This window comes from Ruditapes philippinarum, unplaced genomic scaffold, assembly GCF_026571515.1.
Source record: "Ruditapes philippinarum isolate M1 unplaced genomic scaffold, ASM2657151v2 ctg9021_1_1_1_1, whole genome shotgun sequence".
NCBI classification, from domain to species: Eukaryota; Metazoa; Mollusca; class Bivalvia; order Venerida; family Veneridae; genus Ruditapes; species Ruditapes philippinarum.
Window position 1 is genome coordinate 1 of NW_026865529.1, and position 17,970 is coordinate 17,970.

The window sequence follows — 17,970 nt, forward strand, 5'->3', positions numbered from 1 at the left end:
AAAAATTAAAATTTATTTCCATTCTTTAACAAGTTTTTTTTTACTTTGGAAAGTAAAATGGTTATATAGTATACAACAAATGCTTTAATTAACCCTTTAGCTTTCTGACTGCAATAGATTATAACCATGCAATCAGTGCAGACAAAGAACAGCTAGCACATCTGTGTCATCTGATCATCATCTGCACTGTTTGCTGTTCTGATAATGGTCACACAAATTTTGAAATTGTCCCTTAAAACTGATGATTACATGAAAGATGGACAAGTTCATTTAAGATATTCAGTAAAGTAAGTTTGTACAGTTCACTTGCACACACTGCTTATGAAGTATATTTTTTGACAACATAAAAATCTAAAATAGTGTTTGCATTTAAACTGAATAAAGACACAAATTTGGGTTACATGTATGAGTATGGGTCAATATGCAATACAATATAAAGTTTATTTCCTAATTTAGATTGTAATTCTTGTGTAAACTATGCTAAGTTTCAAATCATCTGCTTTCAAATGATACCAAAATCATGTGTGAAGTCAACTGATTGAGTATTTTATTAACATTTAAAAATTCCTCACGCTGGTAACTTCATGTAAAATATGACTTGTAAATGCTCATATTGCAGGGGTATCAAACTGGTCAATTTAAATGATTCTAAAGAACCACTTGAAAGTTAGGCAAATAACTCCCATATAGATACCCCTTTTGCTAACATCTGACCAGAAGAAGGAGCAAGTTAAATGCGCTCAGAAGTTACTGAAAATGTAAGTGTAAGTGAACAAGAGACATGTCAACATGGCCATCCCCCACCGAATGTGTTTGCTCATTGGAAGAATGTATATGTAGTAGAGCGGAATAATTCCATTTTAAGAGGTCGTTTGGTAATGAAAACTGATGGCTATAGTGATTACAGATTTGAAACCTATGTGAATACTGATGGCTGAAAATAACAAAGGGCAATTACTGAAAAATAATGCAGGGTAGGTTATCATTCTTGTGTGCTGCATCCCTCCTCAGTAAAATCTATCCACCTATAAAGTTTCTAGAGCTGTCATTGATTCAGTGCAAAGCATATCAACGATATATCGATATCAAGTAACTAAAATCAATGATACACCAATATATCGATAATATCCTATACGCACTTGTGTGTCATTCATTTTCATACGTGTTTCAATGATTTCAGTCAAAAACATGTTCTGTACAGTGTCTTGTCCACTGCATGATTTTTTCTAGACAATATTTTTTTGTCACCATTCATCCATTGCTATGAAATAATTCCACTATATAACAAAAGCATCACATTTGATATAAATAATTGTTTTTGCATATATTTTGGGTGAACTGTATAATTTCTAGACATTTAATTTATAAGTCAAAAGTATCGATTTTTTAAAATGTGTATCGATTATTGATCGACAAAAAAATATCAACGATACATCGATATTGTCGATATCGATGATGGCTCTAGAAGTTTCAAGTTGATACCTCAAATACTTTTTGAGAAAAAAATTGAATTGAAAAATTAAGTATGAAAAAGAACAAAGGGCAATAACACAACAATTATAAAAGGTAGAGTTATCATTTTTGTGCAGTGCACACCTCCTGAGTGAGATCTATGCACCTATGAAGTTTCATTTTAATATCTCAAAGGCTTTTTGAGTTATGCTCTGGACAAAAATTAATTTTGAAAAATAACAAAGGGCAATAACTCAAAAATAATGCAGGGTAGAGTTATCATTCTTAAGCACTGCACTCCTCCTCAATGAGATCCATCCACCTTTGAAGTTTCAAGTTGATACCTCAAATACTTTTTCAGATAAGCTCTGGACAACATAGCATGAAAAAAAACAAAGGACAATAACTCAAAAATTGTATAGGGAAGAGTTATCATTCTTGCGCACAACATTCCTCCTCAAAAAGATCTATCCACCTATGACATTTCATGTTGATATCTCAAACACTTTTTGAGTTATGCTCCACTTGGGTGAAAAATTAGGTATGAAAAATAACAAAGGACAATTACTCAAAAATTATGAAAGGTAGAGTTATCATTCTTGTGCACTGCACACCTCATGAGTGAGAATTATGCACCTATGAAGTTTCATGTTAATATCTCATAGGCTTTTGGAGTTATGCTCTGGACAAAAATCAATTTTGAAAAATAACAAAGGGCAATAACTCAAAAATCATGCAAGGTAGAGTTATCATTCTTGTGCACTGCACTCCTCCTCAATGAGGTCTATCCACCTATGAAGTTTCAAGTTTATTACTCAAACACTTTTAGAGATATGCTCCGGACAAAAATGTCGGACGGACAGACGGAAGGACGGACGGAAGGTCGGACGGACGGAGATTATTACTATATCCTCCGCCGAAATTTTACATACATTATTTTTTTCAATAAACCTGGAACTTTGGTCCTAATTCCTGTTTCTAGAGGCTGTCCTGACACATCAAAGTATCATGGAGAAGTCGTGTTAAGAAATCGAAAAACTCTTCAATAAAGTTTGTCTTCAGATTGGTATGAAAGGTCTGTCCTTTCTGATTGAAAATACTCCTGTACACAAAAGCCACTTTAAATTGATTGACCATATTGCATTACATATTGTTCCCTCCTCTTTAACATTAAATTTCCTTCTCAGCAAACATAACTTCCATGTGGAAACAACAATCATTCCTTATCAAACAAATGACTAACATGAATGAGAAGTTGTCACTTTAACACAGGGCTAAAATCATCATCACATACACACTGCTCCTAGGTTATGAACTATTTTAGATACAGAGACAGATATTCAACAGATATCTCCTTAAAAAATATAGAAATATCACCTCTTTTTCTCCAGCTACACAGTATTGTGCATGTGTTCCAGGTCTTTCTGGTGCTAAAGCTCCCCATACCTGAAAGTTAGATTATTTATCAAGAACTGTCACATATAAATATAATTATACACACACATGTACAGTTAACTGTAATTCCCATGTGGTGATAATGTGGTTAGTTTTTACTTTCTGTCTATCCTCACACTGCCAGGTCAATGGAATTGTTTTGTTTTGGCCGTTCTAAATTTAAAGTCTATGCTATACCTTGCTAGGTGCAAGGATCCAGGTTAAAAGTGTCTAGTGCAAATATACATTTTCTTGCACTGTTGACACTTTTGAAAAGGTTATCTTAAATTCTAACATTCTTCACTTCTCAATTAAGTGCATTATTACATGATACATGCACAGCGTATAAAGCAAATGCTTGCACGTCATCAGATAAGACTTCAATAAACCAAATGAATTTTTTTTTCAACACACCAACACGGTACAGGTCATATGGCTACTTTCCAATTTTACTGGTGGAGGAGGACCTCAGGATCTTTTCCATGAATTATTTTAGACACACATTTGCACCTTAGTAGAACCACTCTAGCTGTATAGTTTCCTCACATCAAAGAATCCAAAGTCCCTGTCGGGATTTGAACCCACAGCATTGAGGGACCAAGAAAATAATTCTGAGTGCATTGTTGTAGAATAATGTATGGTTTATCTTTCAAATGCTTTGTAATTAATTACTCAGGCCTATCGGTCATTGTGATCATACTCCTGCACATTTGAACTCAAACTGTGCATTATTCTTCAACTATTGATATCTGTTTCCTTATCAAATGTTAAGATGGCATTGTCCATATTTATGAACATGTACATGAACTTTGCTCTCAGTTTCAGGTCAAGTTCATATGTGCAGACTGGTCCAGCTCTCTATGCACAGACATGGCTCCACGGCTCAATAACATAGACAAGATAATATTGCTGTTTGCTTTAACACAGTAACTTTGAGATCTTGCCAATCTAATCATATCATTTTTACATACTTTTTTTAAAGTCTTCATCATATCTCACCTCATCTCCAGGTTTATACCTTGACACACCATGCCCTGTTTGTTTTACTACACCAGAAAAGTCCCGTCCCAGAGTGAGAGGGAATTCCGATCCCCCTGAAGAAGTTCCAAACCATTTTCTCATTTGATTAACAACAGTACTACCATAGCCCTCTGTTAAATAAAGAAAGACATCAATACATATATAAACTATAAGGGTTAATATTACAATATACAATCTTGATCTAGAACTCCTATTCAACTAAAGTGGAATATAACTAAGTGAGGATCTTACAAGATGTTGATCTTTGAGTCTCTCAGGTAGTGTTGATTATTTGTAAATGTGCCATGATGCAACACTTTGGGTAAAGTAACTCTTAAAATTCAAAATCAAAAATAAAATTAAAATTTGAAAACAATAGGATATGATGTGATCAAAATCATGGAGAAATTGACAAAAGAAAATAGACTATAGAGCAGTAATAATTTACCTCTCATTCTTACATCAATAGGATTAACACTAGCAGCATGTATTTCTATAAGTATATCTTTAGGATTTTTTATCTCGGGAATCTTTGCCGTTTCTGACAATACTAGCTCTTCATTTCCTACAACAAAAACAAAAAACAAACAATAATTAAAAGAAATTACCTAAAAACCAAAAGTATAAGTAGATTCAAGATGTAATTCATCAAAGATCATAACTTATCTCAATTTAGGTCAAATAAGTTTTTAAGAAACACACACTACTCTAACAAAAAACACAACACATCTATCATTTGTAAATGCACAAGAACTTGAAATTAAGTCACTTATAAATCACTTTGAAGTCTGATCTGCTATAACATAGCTCAGCCCTATTTATTTCATACCCAAAATCACTATACTTTTTTATTTTAAAAAATGATTGAGCATTTTATAGAAATCAGACTATACAGCAATTACATTTATTTGATACATTTTAAGTTAAATGTATTAATTTAAATGAGTACCTCCGTACTGATGAATCTGCCATGCCTTCATTCTAGGTTTCATTTTCCTCCTCACACCTGTGGAAGTGCTACAATGTCTCACCAGACAGAGGTTTGAAGTCATCTTGATCTGTCTGGACACTGACCTCAACATACAACATTGTAGGCAGCCAGTCGATATCTTCAGAACACCAAGTTTCATTTTGTTTAAATACAAAAACTGAAAATATATATATGAAACTATATTAACCATCTGAGTCTGGCTAGAGGTAACATAGCCTAAACGTAGACAGCATTAATTAATCTAAAAGCTGCAAGCCACCAGATGTGCAAAAATATTTCAATAAAATCAAACCTGAAAAAAATGTAGGAAACGTAGATTTTAGGAAAACTATTAAGATTCAAAGTTCTAGTAATAATGTAACTAATGCAGTAAGGGCTATTTGGTAAGTGGGAGAAAAAACTGACTACCCTGTTGATATACTTAAGTATATAGCAAGGGGTATTATTGGCTTACTTATAATGTTTCCTATATGTCTCCATTGAATTTCATTGATGAATTTTATATTGCATATTTTGTGTGAAGCTGAAAAAGTATTTCAGTTTTTGTTGAATGAGGTCAAAGATTTTTCTGCACGATCACACATGATGTTCAAATACCTTCAAATGTGTGTAAAACAATTTAATATGCACTTATCAGCTTATAGGTCAATAGCTGATTGAATTAATGGGCATTTTAGTCAAGTACATTTATAAAGTTCAACAATAAATAGAACTTCTATGCTTAATTAGTAATTATAGTTATTTATTAACATCATTAGTCTTTGTCAATGTGCATCTCCAAAGATATTGTGGGTTAGTTATTTGATGAGGCTTTTTAATTTTATGTGTTGTCATTTAAAATGCCTTTTTTGAATGCATATAGTTACTAGTCCTTTTTAATTGTGTTATCAAATCAGAATTAGCTTGTGTTATCTTATTATTTTGTTTATGTCAATTACATCTTATGTACTGAAATTTATTTTATGTAATTGTATGCCCATAATTGGAAATAAACACTATTCTATTCATGACAAAATACTGAGAGTACACCTATGATAGAGTTGTACCCGAATTATAAATACCAAGTTAGTGCTTCCCTGTTTATTTCACTTTTAAGGTTTTCTAAGCACTTTTAAGGTTTTCTAAGTGACTTGACATGCTGATTGCCTATGTCCTCCCCACAGACATAATGTGGAAGACATGTATAATGTGTAAAATTACTAAAAATGCATTTTATTTGGAATTCAAGGGTTGGAGCTCCACATCCCAAGTTTGTGGTCCTAATCCTAGCCCAACAAATTATGCGCTTTAGGGCTTTTTTTTATATATATGATGGTCGCCCTTCGCGACAGACATACATCTATGAAATATCAGATTATAAAATCGGTCTGTCTTGCCGTTGAAAAATTGAGACTAGTCCTAATCCTAGCTAGTCCTATAAATATGACGTCGCTTTGAGATATTTTTGCTTCTGGGCAAAGCAACAGGCTGGACAGACATAAACGTCTGATATATTGGAATCCTACTCCTAGCCAGGGATTTGACAGAAAGGAAGTTGGAAAGAACTATGGTGCGACTTGTTGTATACTCGATATGACTGCACTTAACTGATTTAGGCTAAATCAATCAAATATCGGTATCATTTTTATATCGCATTTTATGCTACAACTGTTATAACTGTTTGGGGTCGAATAATTTTGAGGACTAAACTGCAAAAAAGATTTATAACTAAGCAGTTGTTTGCATATATTTGCCTGTCCTTCTTAGTCACGACAATAAAGAAGTGCTTAATTCAATTTATTTTTGTTATAAATTCATTAAAATACCATACCTGTGCGATATTAACTTGCATAACATTAAATTTTATCGCCAACAACCTTCAACTTGAATGACCTATGACCTTTTTAATGACACAAAACCGGCGGTGCAGACATACATTTTAACTCAATCAATTTGACCTATCAACAATACGTGTTCTGAATGGCGAGAGAAATAACATATATGATGAATTTGATCTAAATGGAAATAAAAATCAATATTTTAAACTTTGATATTAAATTACTTTGACACATACTATAGATCTAATGGTATCATCTGAGACGTTGATTTTAATGAATTTTACAAGTACAAACCGTTTCATGTACATGTAGGTTTTTGAACAGTGTCACGATTTTATACAGTATTATAGATAAATACAGTATATTGAATATAGTATTCAGATGGGACAACCTGTGACGGTCCGGCATATATGTCAGACATTTATGATATTCATGGCATGGATAACAAAGGTATGTACAGTACAGTATACTTCAGGTGTTTGCAATTAATTGTTTGTCGCATTACATAACATTGGAAATCCGTGATTGTAATTACAAAATAATTAAATAAACAGATATAGTCCAACTTATCACAGCTAAATGGGCATTCGACTAAATTGTCCCAATTATCATAGAATAACTTCATTTGATAGTTATTAAGTTCTTACTGGGACAGAACTTGAAGGATCTTCCGTACAGTAAATGGCAATATATATATCACAGGAACTTGAAATTCTATCAAATAACCAATATTAATTATAATATCCAAATATACCCCCTATATACTATAAAAAAATTTATAGTATATAGGGGGTATATTTTGCATATTATCGTTAATAGTGATAGAATTTCAAGTTCCTGTGATATATATGCTATATATACCGACAAGACTAATTTTATGAGCTGATCGAATGCCGGAAAGCTCAAAATTAGATATTTTATCTGATGTTCTATCACAGAATACAAGTTGTGAATTATTCATTGATAAAAATATTATACATAATATAGGTTTATTGCAATGTTTATATAAAGCAGTGCATGTACGTATTTGTGATCACCACAATGTTTGATAGGTGTAACCACGGATTTATATCATATAAATCCGTGGTGTAACTGAGGAACATCTTAAGCTTGTATGTATATAATTTATATCATGTTTTATCTTAACTGAAATTTGTATTTCAAATCTTTCTCATTTCTCCATTTCAGACAGTATATGTGTATAGATAGATCTACTTCCTAAATTGTAATGTTGTCCGCTTCAACAGCTTGCATGCATGCGAGCATTTAATGATCAAATTATATCTGACACTAATCCAAAAATCTGGAAAATTTGAAGCATTAAAATTATATGAAAATTGCATGCTTGGTTTGATTGAGTCTGTATATGAGGGGTAATGAAAAATGCAACACACCTCACACCCCCTAACACCGACTTGAGCGGTACTTAATTTTAACTCAACCCATTATAAATAGGGACCCATATAATAGTCCAACTTCATGTAATCGTACAACGGTAATGAGAAATTGTGCCATTATGTGTACAGGAAATATCTCCCCTCTATTAAGCGATATTCTGACCCAGAAAAAATCAGAATCTAGCTTTGGCACGTCAATATATTTTGACTAGGCCCTATACCCGTTCCCATTTCTAATGCGGAAGTTAAAATAAATCACGGAGCTAGCTTATAATATTCATAATTTCGAAATAAAAATTGTGTATTCGCGCAGAGAGTAATTTAAGTCCGTTGTATCATAGAGTTTAGATAAATTTGATATTTACTATCCCAGTTTTAAAACTAAACAATGTTAACATGAACGACTGAACCTATATTTTAATAAACCCCGGTATCTTTATAATTGTTATAAGTATTTTAATGTACCTACACGTATCTGTTGCAGGGTTTGTACCTGGAAGTATCAGGACCTTCAATGATAGATCTCAAGTTAATTTACAATACCAACTACGAGGCAATTACTAGGTCTGTTGCTGGACGAGGGGTCGGTGGCTTTCTTGGAGCCTTAGTTGGGGCTTTACTTGTTGACAAGTTCGAGCGACATTTAGATGTATGTATAGCTATTGGAACTACAATCGCAGGCATGTGTATTTCCATGGTGCCGCATGTACCAACAATAGATTATGTGTGGTTGCTGTACTTTATGATTGGATGCACTAGTAACGCCGTTAATATGGGTAAGTTAAACACAGTACTTTATGATTGGAGGTACTAATAACGCCGTTAATATGGGTAAGTTAAACACCGTACTTTATGATTTGATATACTAGTAATGCCGTTAATATGGGTAAGTTAAACACCGTACTTTATGATTGGATGTACTAGTAAAGCCGTTAATATGGGTAAGTTAAACACCGTACTTTATGATTGGATGTACTTGTAATGCCGTTAATTTTGGTAAGTTAAACACCGTACTTTATGATTGGATACACTAGTAATGCCGTTAATATGGGTAAGTTAAACACCGTTCTTTATTATTGGATGTACTTGTAATGCCGTGATTGGATGTACTTGTAATGCCGTTAATTTGGGTAAGTTTAACACCTTACTTTATGATTGGATGTACTTGTAATGGCGTTAATATGGGTAAGATAACATTGTACATTATGATTGGATGTACTTGTAATGCCGTTAATTTGTGTAAGTTGAACACCGTGCTTTAATGATTGAATGTTCTACTAATGCCGTTAATATGGGTAAGCTAAACACTGTTCTTTATTATTTGATGTACTAGTATTGCCGTTAATATAGGTAAGTGAAACACTGTTCTTCAGTATTTGATGTACTTGTAATGTCGTTATTATGGGTAAGTTAAACACCACATACTTTATGATTGGATGTACTAGTCACGTCCTTAATATGGGTAAGTTAAGCACCGTTCGTTATTATGGAATGTTATAGTAACGCTGTTAATATGGGTAAGTTAAACACCGTACTTTATGATCGGATGCACTAGTAACGCTTTTAATATGGGTAAGTTAAACACTGTTCTTTATTATTGGATGTACTAGTAATGCCGTTCATATTGGTAAGTTAAACACCTTACTTTATGATTGGATGTACTTGTTATGCCGTTAATTTGTGTAAGTTAAACACCGTGCTTTAATGATTGAATGTTCTACTAATGCCGTTAATATGGGTAAGCTAAACACTGTTCTTTATTATTTGATGTTCTAGTAATGCCGTTAATATGGGTAAGTTAAACACTGTTCTTCAGTATTTGATGTTCTAGTAATGCCGTTAATATGGGTAAGTTAAACACCATATACTTTATGATTTGATATACTAGTAATGCCGTTAATATGGGTAAGTTAAACACCACATACTTTATGATTGGATGTACTAGTAATGCCGTTAATATAGGTATGTTAAACACCGTACTTTATGATTGAATGTACTAGTATTACCGTTAATATGGGTAAGTGTAACACTGTACTTTATGATTGGATGTACTAGTCAAGTCGTTTATATAGATAAGTTAAGCACCGTACTTTATGATTGAATTTTATAGTAACGCTGTTAATATGGATAAGTTAAACGTTGTACTTTATGGTTGAATGTAGTAGTAACGCCGTTTATAATATGGATAAGACGCTGTACTTTATGATTGGATGCACTAGTAATGCCGTTAATATGGGTAAGTTAAACACCGTACTTTATGATCGGATGTACTTGCAACATTGTTAACAAACTGTGTACTTGATCAGTTACGCTGTAAGTGTAACATATGGATAATCTAAACACTGTACATGCGAGTAACGCTGACATGTATATTGTTATCATTGTATACACACCGGTCTCAAATATCGACAAGACCGGTGTACACAATGATATTGTTATAACATTCATCTATTGTAAATGGTTGAAGTATGCGATGTATATGCTGCTTCCAACAGCGTTTATAGTGTTAGTTTATAGGATAGCGATCTTTAAATCTTGTTTTACTACGTGTCTTAAACTTTATCTAAATACACAGCCTAAAACATGAATTGTATAATACATATTCGTGTATTGATACATACATTTCATTTTAAAATTAATATTCTTTTAATTGAGATCTAAATGTACGGCAATAAAAAGGGTGTACTTTGTCACTGGCAGTATATAGTCAGTCTTACCAGGCTCTATACTGTTGCTTATTCATTTTTTTTCTGTTACTGAAATCCCCTAAACATTATCATTATATAGACAGCCGGGTAATTCCATTTATAGTTTCAGTTATATGTTGACGGTTTTCAAGTCAGCTGATTCATGTCTTGTATTCAATAAAGTTTTTTTTACTGTATACTCAATGATTGTTACCATTATATCTTTGCTTTAATATTGCAAACTGTTTCTAGAAATACAAACCTACGATTTTATAGCTTATTTATTTGAATAATAGGCCGTCACTAGCTGAACATAAAAACTTCATTATTATCTCAAACCAAAACATACAAGAACGGTTTTGTACGGGATCCAGATTTTCAAAGTACTAGTAATACGTTGCGAACATTAGGTATTACTTTGCATCATTAATTGATGTAATATTCATATTTATATATCTTTTTAGGTGGAACTAGAATTGCTCTGGAAATTTGGAAGGACAGCAGCTCGATAGTGCTACAGTTGTTACACATGGGTTTTGGAATTGGCGCCCTTTTAGGGCCGCTTATTTGTTCCCCATTCCTTGCAGTCATTGAAAAAGAACAGACCAATAGTGACAACCCAGTGCCTCAATATCACGTGATCAAAGAGTCACGTGCTCATCTAGCGTTTCTTGGTATTGGGGTCTTCACGTGTTGTGTGGCAGTTCCATTCTTTTTGTTTCAATTGACAGATAAACGATCATCAGTTGTCAAAGGACCTACGCAATCAACATCATCAAAACCTAAATCTTTTAAAGAGATGATCAACCCTGCCTCTTATGCCAATGGGAATTTCTACTATGGGCTAGGAGCCTTAGTTTTACTATTTGTATATTTCTTTAATGTTGTAGGCGGGGAGAAGATATTTGGGACATTTGTTAGAACCATTTCTGTCGATGTTTTCCATCTTGGAAAGTCGGAATCGTCTTATCTGAACACTTTGTTTTGGGTGAGCCTTACTGTAGGACGATTATTAGGTGCATTTATTGCACGTGTTGTGCATGTTCGGACACTAATTCTCGTCCAAACAGGTCTACATCTGTTGTCAGTTATAACATTAAATAAATACGCACTAGCTGATCCGAAAATATTTTGGTTTTTAACAGTAGTTGAAGGTCTAATTATCGCACCATTATATCCACTAGGTGTCGCCTATGGTCACAATATATTGAATCTATCTGGTGTATGTTTAATGGTTATAGTTTTCGCTGGGAGTTTCGGTGATCTGACATATTTATGGACGGCAGGAAAGATGTACGATATATATGGAGGTGCCTCGGTACTACACGCAGCTAGTGTAGCTGCCTGGATTGTGGTCATAAGTCTCGTGCTGTTCAGAATTTTATCAAAATTTTCGTCTGCTTCTCAGGTTAAGACTGTGAGTATCTAAAACTGTGTTCCATGAAATCAAATAATGAGATTCCGCCATGTGTTATTGATCATGAATTACTTTATGTTATTAACTCAACATGCAACTTATAAATCGTTCAATATCAAGTAAGCATATATAGGATATATGATTTAGTTTTATTGTACTGCTGAAATTGTACAAACACATTAAAGAGTATATGAGGCTGTATCTTATGAAATATTTTTACTGTATATTTTTTTTCACCGGTAAAATTGCATAGTTTTCACGATCTTTTGATCGATTCTCGAAAGAGTTGCACCATTAATTGTACGTCAACAGAGTAAAGTGTTCCAGAACAGCTATAATTATGCTGGTACTTTAGGTAGGGTTTGGCAATATTTTTGTTCGTATGCCATTCGCTTTAAAAGCAGATCGCTACTATATTTCTTTCATACCAGCATTTTTGAACTATTCTTTTTTAAGTTCAGAAATATTTTTGCAGCATATATATAGTTGTATACACCTTAAAATTATCATATTAACGGCGCATTTTTGTAAGTGTGAATATGTAAAATAATCCTCAATTTTGGGCGATAAAAACACTTGGTATTTTGAAAGCTGTTTAAATTCCCCTATTTGACCAATCTGACTTAAGCACAGATTTTTACGTTTTTTGTTGGTTTTTTTTTTTTTTTTTTTTTTTTTTTTTTTTTTTTTTGATTTGATGAACTAATTTGTTTGAATTCCTGGAGCAGACACAGCTCTGGTCTATTATATGTTTAGCCTTCGTGATCTGTTAAATGTTATAATTCTTCACTTTATGCATGGTATATGTTTACATGAGGATACGATATATTTTATTGTGAAACACAGTTTATTTTATGATATAAAATGCTTACAATATATTTGAATAAATAAAAACGTGAGCCAAGAGGTTTGTTATCTTTTTACTTTGAATTCCAGATAGTAACAATATTCCGCGGAACTTAACTGTTGATGTTTTGTTTTTAAAGGCACATTGTTCCCCGGAAATGAATATTTTTTTCCATCTTTAGAAAGGTCAAACGTGAGCTTATAACGTTGGGATAATGGTTTAGAGCTTGTTTGATGCTTGTCCCCTGTATAGAAAGTAGAACTGAATGTGAAATTATTCCGCAGTTAAGAAGCAAAATGAGCCGCGTCAACAAAACCAACATAATGGGTTTGCGACCAGCATGGATCTAGACCAGCCTGCCATCCGCGCAGTCTGGTCAGGATCCATACTGTTCGCTATCGGTTTCTCTACTTGTAATAGGGATTGTAAGCGAACAGCATGGATCCTGATCAGACTGCGCGGATGCGCAGGCTGGTCTGGATCCATGCTGGTCGCAAACCCTTTATGTTGGTTTTGTCGTGACGCGGCTCAAATGAAAACAATGTAGTATCTTTATAATACTAAATCACAATAACTACAAATTACCAAAGAGCAACAAAAGTGGTAATTGGCTAATGAGTAACTTTTTTAGACTTTTAGAGACAACAAAAATAAAAAGGTTGTTTTTTGTAAATTTGTGGTATTCAGTTTAAAAAGAAAGAAACCTAAATAATTGATATAGTAATAATGTTATAATTATGAAATGTTTGTCGAATGTCGGACCTATAAGAAGCTAATCTTGTGTGAGAAATTTAAAAAGTGAGACCATCAGATAAGTATTGAAAATTATTATAGATTCAGGTACGTGTACAGTTTTGTTCTAAATATTTGGGAATTTATACATGCTCGGTGAGTTCTCATCCGTAGTATTCGGCATCCCAAGTGTGTAATGTTTTGTATGAAAATACTCCCGGGTTGTTCATTTGAGCCGCGTCGGAACAAAACCAACAAAGACGGTTTGCGACCAGCATGGATCCAGACCAGCCCGCGCAGTCTGATTAGGATCCATGCTGTTCGCTATCAGTTTCTCTACTTATAATATGGTTTGTAAGCGAACAGCGTGGATCCTGATCAGACTGCGCGGAAGCGCAGGCTGGTCTGGATCCATGCTGGTCGCAAACACATTATGTTGGTTTGTCATGACGCGGCTCATTTATTGAATGACTCTGATATTCATCATAGTTTCTTACACCAACTCGGGAAACAGTTATAGATAGTTATAATCGCATAATACTGGATGTAAAGTCAAATTGAAATCCGCTTCTGTTATTCATGTAGGTCTCATTGGACAGAGATGTATTTTGCTACTATAGGGTTTGTTTATAGTTATGTTGTTGCAATTAGGTTTATTGAATATTAGTTGCTTTAACCCATTGTGTGTTCTTTAGACATAAACATATGTTGTAGGTAGGTCCCACTACAGTAACATATCTGAATATAACATAAGTGAATTTATACAATCCAACTAGTTGATCAAATATCTTATATTTTTACGGTTTATAATTTATAACAAAGGAGGTGAAATGTTTTTATTTCATACATCTCTTTTTAAAGTGAGAAAGTTTTGCTCTCTTTATAATATTGAAAAATCAAACTTTGTGGTAGATAAAAAATTACACATTCACAAAAATATCCTCTATACATTACGGTCTACAATAGCTACAATTATCCAGCCAATCGATGAAATATGTGCATATCACAATCATTTCAACATCTGTTGCCACTATAGTAATTAGTGAAATAAATCGTGCATTAATCAAAATTGCCCCGTTCACTTTTGATAAGACATTGTATATACATTCTCTCATCGATATTCATGTGTTCATTGCAGTGTTAACATTGTTATTACAGTGTCCGTATATTTATTACAATGAATATAATTACACTTTCCTTACATTTATTACAGTGTTCGTATATTTTAGTGTGCGTGTAATTTTAGTTGTCCGTATATTAATTAAAGTGTAAGTTTTTTTCTTCAGACCTTACTTGTGGAGGAAGACCTATATTTAAGGTGCCCCTTTGTGCATTATTTCTGACTCGAGCAGACGGCTGAGTAGAATCACCGCCCTTCAGTTAGCTAGCTGGATAGTTTCCTCACATGAAAGAATTTAACGTCCCTGACATGATCCAAACAGACGGCGGTGAGGGACCGGCAACCTTCACCACTCGTATAAGTATTACAGTTAATGTATTTATTACTGTGTCCCTTTATTTATTACAACGTATGTAAATTTATTACAGTATACTACACTATAATCATGTTTATGACAGTGTAATTTATATGTATAACTGTGTCGGTATATGCAAGTATATTAAATTTATTACAATGTACTTATGTTTATGATAGTGTAATTATATTCAATACAGTGTCTGGAGATTCATTACAGAGTATGAATACTAGTAACAGTGTACACTGTATTTACTACATTGCCCATATTTTACCATAGTGTTCGTATACATGCATTCATAAGTGTCGGCATATTTATTTCAGTGTAAGTATATAGTATATAATAATAGTGTCTACATGTATATTAATTAATATTATATTCATTACGTACAGTGAAAGTGTAATATTTTAATAACACTAAGTGTAAAGTAATGATAAAATTGTCACTTGCTTATTTATACAATGCAATATTATAAGATTATCAATTGTATAACAGAATGCAGCCGTAATGTAATAATCGAAATGAATATTGAATGCAATTACATATAAACATATACGGAGAGTTTTACGATCCATATTAAAGTTCCTGTACAATGATACCTTTCTCCAATGGTGCGCATTTGTGTAATGGCCATTGATAAATTAATTAATAGCTATGCTTCATTGACTTTAAAAAAGAAAACGCCATCTTTCACATACATATCATAGCCTTATAATATTGAACACGTGTTGTATTTACGGATCAATGAAACATAAAACATAAAGTATAGATGTGTCCTTTAACATAAAACTGGTCCTAGATTTTCTTTTATGTGGTGTATTAAAATATATTAGAAATTAGAATTCAGCGGAGAAATTCACTATCAAGGAAAAACAATGGTGTTTCAGGATATAAATAAAATAAACAAGGTGATTATGTTGACGTTGGTCTGGGGATCGATGGTGAGTTACATAGTTACGGTTACTTTATTGCCTTTTTTAAAAACTAGTATTACATATAACATTTATGTCATAAAACTAACAAGACCAAAACAGCAATCTCCTACGCAGTGATCTCCCCTTAACAGTACAGTCTGCCCTGTGTGGTAATCACTGTGGAGTTTGACAAAACAGAGACAATGGATTCAACAAACGAAACGCATATCACTAACTCTTGCGACGTATTGCTGAGACTAGAGTACACGTTGTTATGTCTAAAGGGGTATTTTAAACAAATTTTAACACGTTGTTAAAAGTTATGTAAAACCACCATTTGAAGTGATCAATTTACAACCGCATTGTTCAGTTGTTGATATACATTATTAAACAGGTTATTATACATTGTAGAGTACAATACTGAATTCTATTGGAAGAATACATACTGTCATACTTATTTTGGACGAGGCGTTAGCAGAATCCAATATAGGTTTTGCAGCTGTGAACGAGTCGAATAGAATCAGCATTGTTCTCAATAATATATATCTACATTTCTGTTCACACCACATAACTTTGTCCCTTCAAGAACAATAAGGAATTGATATGTTGTTCGTTTTTTAATACTAGGGTAAATGTAGTATGTTATGCATTTAATATATAGATAGATAGAAAACGTGACTTTATGGGTTATTATATGCAATTTATATGGATGTTTTGGAATCTGGAAACATGGAGACATAAACGAGGCTAAATTTATAAGATTAGATCCGTGATTTCTTTTGGAACATGACGTGGTTCGAACGCTGAAAGTTCATTGGTTATATTTCATAATATGTGAAATAAGTATTCTGCTTACAAGTTATGTAGAGATATATGCTTTCTATACATTGATTCTTATTGCTATAGACCCTTTCATTTAAGACCGTATTCAAGTTGTCGCCCTTGGATGACGTCATTGGGGGATACGGTGGATAATGCCGATACGATTAAGTACAATAATAGAGGGATATACATATCTAAATCCTTTCTCTTTTAAGATTGGCAGATTGAAATTGCCAAAATTTTGTGTAATTGTATAAGATATTACATAAAAAGGATGGTGAAATGTATAAATATGTTTACTATATAATATGGTTAACGATTTGAAAATATACTTTTTACACCAATGGATATTCAATGTAAAATTATGTCAAAATTTATTAATCTTTTCAACATTTATATCATATTTTATTTTATTATAGGGATTTTATTTAGAAATACCTGGTCCAACAATGATTGACATCAAAATAATATTCAGTGCAACATACGAGGAGGTTTCTAGATCAGTCAGTGGGCGTGGTGCTGGCGGGTTCTTCGGCGCTTTGATTGGTGGAATTTTAGTTGACAAATGTAGCAACTCCCTAGATTTATTAATAGCCCTATCAGAGACAATAGCAGGATTGGCTATAATACTTGTACCGTACACGTACACGATTAACACACTCTGGTTCCATTATTTTGCCCTTGGCGTCTGTAGTGGTGTCATCGGAATTGGTGAGTGATGTTTCTGTAATTAGTCCTGAACTAAGATGTATAAATCGCAAACATTTATAATTTCTTTGAGCACTCGTGAAATAATCATATACCACTATCATCGAGGTAAATGCTGAAATATCTCAAACTTACAAATAATAGCTTATAAGTAAAAAGCAACATATAATCCTATAACAAATATTTAGCACTCTAATTGGAACTTTATTTTCTTATAATGTTAATAGCTTTATATCATGGGTCTATATACTACATAT

At 33.0% G+C, this 17,970-nt stretch overlaps 3 protein-coding genes across 4 annotated transcripts in view; 2 read left to right on the plus strand and 1 right to left on the minus strand.

The window, feature by feature from the left end:
- Positions 1-3,885: 3,885 nt before the first annotated feature.
- LOC132729446 (reticulon-4-interacting protein 1 homolog, mitochondrial-like) lies at positions 3,886-6,783 on the minus strand (the record flags this gene model as incomplete). The annotated part of the gene is given in 4 exon segments (XM_060715211.1): positions 3,886-4,037; positions 4,355-4,471; positions 4,856-5,054; positions 6,708-6,783. Coding segments are annotated over 4 exon segments (489 nt in total), but the record flags the coding sequence as incomplete, so codon positions are not given.
- Positions 6,784-6,852: 69 nt separating this feature from the next.
- LOC132729444 (sodium-dependent glucose transporter 1A-like) lies at positions 6,853-12,747 on the plus strand. Its single transcript, XM_060715207.1, has 3 exons — positions 6,853-7,164; positions 8,596-8,887; positions 11,263-12,747. The coding sequence occupies exons 1-3, from the start codon at positions 7,096-7,098 to the stop codon at positions 12,225-12,227; spliced, it is 1,326 nt and encodes a 441-aa protein (XP_060571190.1). The 5' UTR covers positions 6,853-7,095; the 3' UTR covers positions 12,228-12,747.
- A 3,177-nt stretch (positions 12,748-15,924) lies between these two features.
- The window catches only part of LOC132729445 (sodium-dependent glucose transporter 1-like), a 35,691-nt gene continuing 33,645 nt past the window's right edge, over positions 15,925-17,970 (plus strand). The window contains exons 1-2 of one of the 2 annotated variants that reach the window (XM_060715210.1): positions 15,946-16,210; positions 17,425-17,716. In XM_060715210.1, coding sequence (XP_060571193.1) covers positions 16,145-16,210; positions 17,425-17,716 — 358 coding nt within the window. In that variant the 5' untranslated portion in view covers positions 15,946-16,144. Of the gene's footprint in view, positions 16,211-17,424; positions 17,717-17,970 lie in introns of both variants that reach the window. The other variant, XM_060715208.1, reaches the window with a different exon arrangement.